At 45.7% G+C, this 6,313-nt stretch overlaps 1 protein-coding gene across 3 annotated transcripts in view; it reads right to left on the bottom strand.

The window, feature by feature from the left end:
* Positions 1-3,737: 3,737 nt before the first annotated feature.
* Positions 3,738-6,313, bottom strand: part of LOC111139252 (phosphoribosyl pyrophosphate synthetase associated protein 2) — a 49,010-nt gene continuing 46,434 nt past the window's right edge. Inside the window, exons 12-13 of one of the 3 annotated variants that reach the window (XM_022491471.1) lie at positions 5,596-5,780; positions 3,979-4,487 (exon numbers count right to left, since the gene is read on the bottom strand). In XM_022491471.1, the coding sequence (XP_022347179.1) occupies positions 4,409-4,487; positions 5,596-5,780 (264 nt within the window). In that variant the 3' untranslated portion in view covers positions 3,979-4,408. Of the gene's footprint in view, positions 4,488-5,595; positions 5,781-6,313 lie in introns of all 3 variants that reach the window. The other 2 variants (XM_022491472.1, XM_022491473.1) reach the window with 2 other exon arrangements.

Genomic DNA, 6,313 nt, shown 5'->3' with positions numbered 1-6,313 from the left:
TGTTTATTGATCTCTCTGCTTTGCTCGTACATTATTTTCTTGTTCCCCACATCTGTTTTTTTGTTTTGTTTTGGGTTTTCTGGTTTGTTTAGTTTTTTTGAGCATCTTTAAGACAGTTGCTTTAAAGTCTGTCTAGGGGGCACCTTGGTGGCTCAGTGGGTTAAAGCCTCTGCCTTGGGCTCAGGTCATGATCCAAGGGTCCTGGGATCAAGCCCCACATGGGACCCTCTGCTCAGTAGGGGGCCTGCCTCTCTGCCTACTTGTGATCTCTGTCAAATAAATAAAATTTTTTTAAAAAATCTTTAAATCTTTAAAAAAATTTTATTTATTTGACAGAGATCACAAGTAGGCAGAGAGGCAGTCAGAGAGAGAGAGGAGGAAGCAGGCTCCCCGCTGAGCGGAGAGCCCGATGCGGGCCTCGATCCCAGGACCCTGGGACCATGACCTGAGCCGAAGGCAGAGGCTTTAACCCACTGAGCCACCCAGGCGCCCCAAATAAATAAAATCTTTAAAAAAAAAAAAAAAAAAAAAAAAGGTCTGTCTAGTAGATCTACCATCAGGCCTTTTTCAGAAACCATTTCTATTGATTTTTCCCCTTTGAATTGTGGTAATCCTGGAAACCAGTTGCTCTCCCTTTCCCAGTATTTATTGTAGTCATTGTAGTAGTGGTAGTAGTAGTAGTAATAGCAGCAGTAGCAGTCGTAGTAGTAGTTGTAGACTGTCTCTGTGCCAAGGCTGAACCTGAGGGATAAGTTCTGGGCCTGCACATCTGGGTAAGTTTCTAATTTTCCCTGTATATGCAGTTGCTTCTGAATGTCCTAGTCTTTAAAGTCTGTCTCCCAAAAGGGGGAAAATGAGAAAATTGGGGGTGTGGGGAGGGAGTAAGGAGACCAGCCTTTAAATCTCCCAGAATTCTCAGCGGTTGGAGGGGTAGGGCTTGGGACAAGGGAAGGAAGTTCAACCCTAGTGGCTGCCAGGCCCCTTGTATCTCTGTGATCGGAAGCAGCCATCAGCTGTCAGAGCACAGACCTCCACTGTTTGGAGGACAGAGTCCTTTTTGCCCAGCCTAGCACCCACAAGCTGGGCGGGTGGCTCCAGGAATATGGGTACAGCTGCCTGCCCCGAGTCTGGGAGTGTGGGGAGGGGCAGGTATCTGCAGCTGTACTAAGAGCTCAGTTTGGCTAAAATTAACCATTTATTGTTCAAGACTCCCCGTGGAGGTTGCAAACCTTTGATAGACATCGGAGTTCCAAAACCATCAAATCTTATCCCAGAAATTGTCTAGGAGACAGACTCCTGCTGCTTCCCACTCTATGGTCTTCCCCAAATCCTGTTTGGTTCGTTTTTATTATTTTTTATTGATATTCTCTATTTGGTGAGCCATCTTTCTCCTGGTTTCCTTTCAAGGCTCTTTGGGCATATTTAAAAATCATTGATTTAAAGTCATCAGTAAATCTAATATCTGCCCTTCCTCAAAGAGGGTTTCTATCAATTTTTTTTCCTATGTGTGGGCCCAGCCCTGTTTGTTTACATGCCTCAGAATTGTTGTTGTTGTTGAAATCTGGGCATTTTGAATATTATAATGTGGGAAGTCTGGAAATCAGACTCTCTTCCTTCCCCAGGGTTTATTGCTGCTTGTAGCTGTCTGGTGGCTTTTCTGAACTAATTTTTGTAAAGCCTGTATTCTTTGTTGTGTATGGTAACTGACAATCTCTGTTCAGTCAACTGAATGGGGTTATCCCAGGCTTCCTTAAGCCTGAAAACAAAAGAGAAAAGAAAAGAAAAGAAAAAAAAAAATAGAGGAAGGGTGAAAGGGAGGGAAGGAGGGAGGGAAAAGAACCCAGTCTGCAGATGGGCTGCGTGTCTCACAACATGCCTTCAGCATTCAGCTGGGCAGACCACAGCTCTGCTTCAGCCTTAATTCTTGCTTGCACAGTCTGCCGCAGAGCTGCCAGAGGTGAGAGCTTACGGCTTTCTGGAGTCTTTTGTGAGCGTGTCCTCAACTCGGTGCAATCCCATGCCCTTTGTATCCCCAGGAATGTGTGCGAGCTTTTCAAAACCCTTTCCCCCTGATGTATCTCATCCCCTAGCCTTTCTCCCAAGCTTTTAGTGCTTTCATGGTATGCCCCAAGAAGAGTGGCTAACACATTTGCCTTTATATTTTTTCAACCATTGTCCCTCTGTTCTTTGGAGTTCGGAGTTGGGTAAAATTAAGACAAGTCCTTTGAGTCAGTACTTCAAGCAGCCAATAGACAGGTCCAAACAAGTAACTAATTCTGAGAACAGTATTCTACTCCCACTGGTACAAGGAACATGTACCAGAAATGCAGGTTATCATCTTCCACGCTGCCAGGAAACATGAAACGAAAGGTACTAGGGTCAGTTAAAGTGCCACAAAGCAAACTTGTCAAGAGTCAGCCATTTTTATTATTGTTTCGCCTTTTTTTTTTTTTCCCTTAACTGACCATTTACTTGGTTGCTGTAAACTTTGGATAACTTTCTAGAGTCCCAATACAGTTGATTCTGTTTTTGCCCATTGATTATCTCCTTTTATGGAGGAAGAGACTTTTGGAGTTCCCCATTCCACCATCCTGGTAGACGTGTGTCAGCTTATTCATTTGGAAGTAAAAGGAAAACATGGTTACTTTCAAGAGTCTCATAAAGCAAAGAAAACCATGCTCGCAACGTAGAAAGGAGAGAGCTTATTTTAAGGTCACACAGTTCTAAGCAAGAGTTAATGTCCGACATTAACAGTGCAGACTTCTACTTTGATCAGATCCAAGCATTACTTTAGGGAATTAACAAAATACCTTTCTTTCATGCACCTGCGGGAGCCCAACCACCACAGGCTGCCTGGCTGAGATCGCGGATCAGGAAGGGTCTGGACATTGCTGGGTGTGATGAGCACAGAGACGGTCCCCTGCTCACCACTGTTAATGGCACTCCTGCCCGCGCAGGGCCGCAGAACTGCTCCAGAGCAAGTCGTCAAGAAACCCAGATATGGCAAACAGTAAGTGACCGATCTTAATTTTGTGCCAAGTCACTTGCTATTTTATTCCAGATTCTAACACAGGCAGAAACCACAGGCTCAAGTGTTTTTGGAAGGAAAAAAAAAAATAGTCCTGGGGCTCCTGGCTGGCTCTTGATCTTAGGGTCGCGAGTTCAAGACCCACACTGGGGGTGACGTTTATTTGAAACGAAAAGAAAAATCTTTGCCTCCGTGAATTTGATGGGAGCGCCACTGCAGGACCTTGGTGGGAGAACATGCCGGCCTAACTCCCCGGCACCCAGCGTTCCCGAGCCTGGTACAAGTGTCACAGTCAAGTTCTGAGTTCTGCAGCAAGAACCGCCTGCTGCGCGGTTCTTGCTGCCGGACATGAACAAGGGTGTTATCAGTTGCCCTCCGCGACCACCGTGAGAATCTCGTCTTCTAAGGCATGCAGAGGCAGCACTGTGCTCAGCGCATGGCTGTGCTACTGAGCAGGAGCCGAACAAAGCCATGCCAAGACGCAGGCGGCAGCGCACACCAACCCGCTGACCTGCCCCCCGGGGCTCGCGGCCTGCGCCTCCAACTCCTCTCCTGCCACAGCCAAGTGATCACGCGTCAGACACGTGCAGGTCCTGGACAAACAGAATGGGAGACATTATACCCCTGGGAGGCTACTGTGCCACCGTGACAAGCCACAGAAGACAAAACGCCACAAGCGGACCCGACACTTGGACACTCGCAGCACATGTATTCAGTGTTCATTTTATTTTAGTTATAAACAACGGCCCGGACACAAAGTTTAAAAAAAAAAACACACACAATGTAAGTTTCATATTCCTTCTTTTGTTGCGGAAAATAAATAACGGTGAGGTAATAGTCGTTTGCCTATGCGTGTCTATAAAAGCGTTTCTAAAAATGTCACTTGCTGGGATTCGACGGGATCATCTTTTTGGCTTCTCAGTGGCAGGTATGACACAGTATACAGATCATTTGATTTCATGAACTTTTTTAAGCACTTGGGCTCCAGCAACTTTGGGAAAAGCTGTCTGTGGGCTTAAAAATCTTACTCCAGGTTATTGTTGAAATAGTTCAGCTATAAACAACCAGGTTGTTAATTCATTTAGGAGGAGAATATAGTTTTTCTTTTATAAAAATTGCCCAAAAAACTCACAAACACCTAAACCGACATTAAAAAGTTGGTCTATCTTCGTAGGAATCAACAAAAAGGAAGGAACAGAGCACAGACGGCCCCTGGGTAGTACATCGCATCAGGCATGACCCCTCACAGTACTGTCTGTTTCCAGTTTGGCCCTCCGGAGTTTTAAGAAAGGAAAGCTGTTCAGTCATCTAAACCTATGTTTCTGAAAAGGTAGGACATGGACTCCCCATTGTGAATCCGACGGATGGCTTCTGAGAGGATCATGCTGATGTCCACGGTTTTAATTTTGGGGCATTGGAGCTTCTGGATTTCATGTGGAATCGTATTGGTGACCACCACCTGCAAATCGAGAGGACAAAGATCCAAGAGCATCAGAGAACCAGGCAGCTTCCTGGCCGGATCTGAAAATACCACATATTCTCAAATCTCTGTGGTTCTGCTTGATAGGACAGTGAGCCTACTATACCTTCAGAAGTGTTTTCAGTCAATGTGAACACTACTTGTGTTTCTTCCTTTTTTTTTTTTTTTAAGATTTTATTTATTTATTTGACAGAGAGCGAGAAAGCACAAGCCAGAGGAATAGCAGAGGAAGAGGGAAAAGCAGGCTCCCCACCAAGCAGAGAGCCCGACGTGGGGTTCGATCCCAGGACCCTGAGATCATGACCTGAGCCAAAGGCAGAGGCTTAATCAACTGAGCCACCCAGGCGTCCCCCCCGCTTTTTTCTTTCTCTAAGATTTATTTACTTATTTGAGAGAGAGAGCATGAGTGCAGAGGGAAGGGGCACAGGGAGAGGGAGAGAGAGTCTTAAGCAGACTCTGTGCTAAGCACGCAGCCCAATGCAGGGCTCGATCTCACGACCTGAGCTGAAACTGAGAGTAGGACGCTTAACCAACTGTGCCACCCAGGAGTCCCCACTACCTGTTAGTCAAGATCTGATACCCTGACACCCACTACGTCTTAACTCAAGATCTGATACCCTGACACCCACTGAGACAGCTACAGGCAAAAAATCAGAACTACCGTGAGGTTGTGGGGAAACCAGACCCCTCAGATGCTGCTGGTGGGAGGGGTGAAAAATGGTTTGGCTACTTTGGAAAACAGTCTGGAAGTTCCTCAAAAGGTTAAACATAGAGTTGCCATAGGGCCCAAGAGAAATGAAACCGTATCTTTGTTCAAAAACTTATACATGGGGGTGCCTGGGTGGCTCAGTGGGTTAAAGCCTCTGCCTTCGGCTCAGATCATGATCCCAGGGTCCTGGGATCGAGCCCCACATTGGGCTCTCTGCTCAGCAGGGAGCCTGCTTCCCCACCACCCCCACACCTGCCTCTCTGCCTACTTGTGATCTCTGTCAAATAAATAAATAAAATCTTAAAAAAAAAAAAAACTTATACAGAAATGTTTACAAGAGTCAAAAAGTATAAATGACCCAAACTGCCATAAACTTACGAATGAAAAGGCAAAATGTGGCATTTCCATTCGACGAAATATTCAGCAACAAATAAGAATGCAGTACTGGTACCCTGCTCCGGCAAGGATGAACTTTCAAAATAGCACACCAAGTGAAAAAGCCAGATACAAAAGGTCACACATCCCAGGATTTCATTTATAGGAAATGCCCAGGTTCGGTAAACCTATAGAGACAGAAAGCGGATTAGTGGGTGTGTAAGGCTGAGTGGACTGGGAAGAAATGGGGAAGGAGTGGACTGCTAATGAGAATCAGGGCTTTTTTCTGGGGGGATGAGAATGGGGGCTGCACAATTCTGTGAGTACACTAAAAACCAGTGAATCTTAAACTTTCAATGGGTGAACTGTATGGTATGTGAATTATATCTCAGTAAAACTGTTTTTCTTAAAATTAAGATTTGATAAAAATCAAAGAAAGACAAGCACTTTCCAGCAGCTACAAATGGGAAAAAAAAAAAATACTCAGCCGTCTTTAAAAAAACAGGGGATGGGGGGGTGCCTGGGTGGCTCAGTGGGTTAAAGCCTCTGCCTTCAGCTCAGGTCATGATCCCAGGGTCCTGGGATCGAGCCCCGCATTGGGCTCTCTGCTCCGCGGGGAGCCTGCTTCCCCCTCTCCCTCTGCCTGCCTCTCTGCCTACTTGTGATCTCTGTCTGTCAAATAAATAAATAAAATCTTAAAAAAAAAAAAAAAGGGATGGGA

The sequence above is a fragment of the Enhydra lutris genome, unplaced genomic scaffold (assembly GCF_002288905.1).
Source record: "Enhydra lutris kenyoni isolate GAN:26980312 unplaced genomic scaffold, ASM228890v2 scaffoldscaffold97, whole genome shotgun sequence".
Classification (NCBI taxonomy): Eukaryota; Metazoa; Chordata; class Mammalia; order Carnivora; family Mustelidae; genus Enhydra; species Enhydra lutris.
The sequence above is the reverse complement of the archived record's forward strand: the minus strand, read 5'-3'. Positions and strand labels throughout refer to the sequence as shown.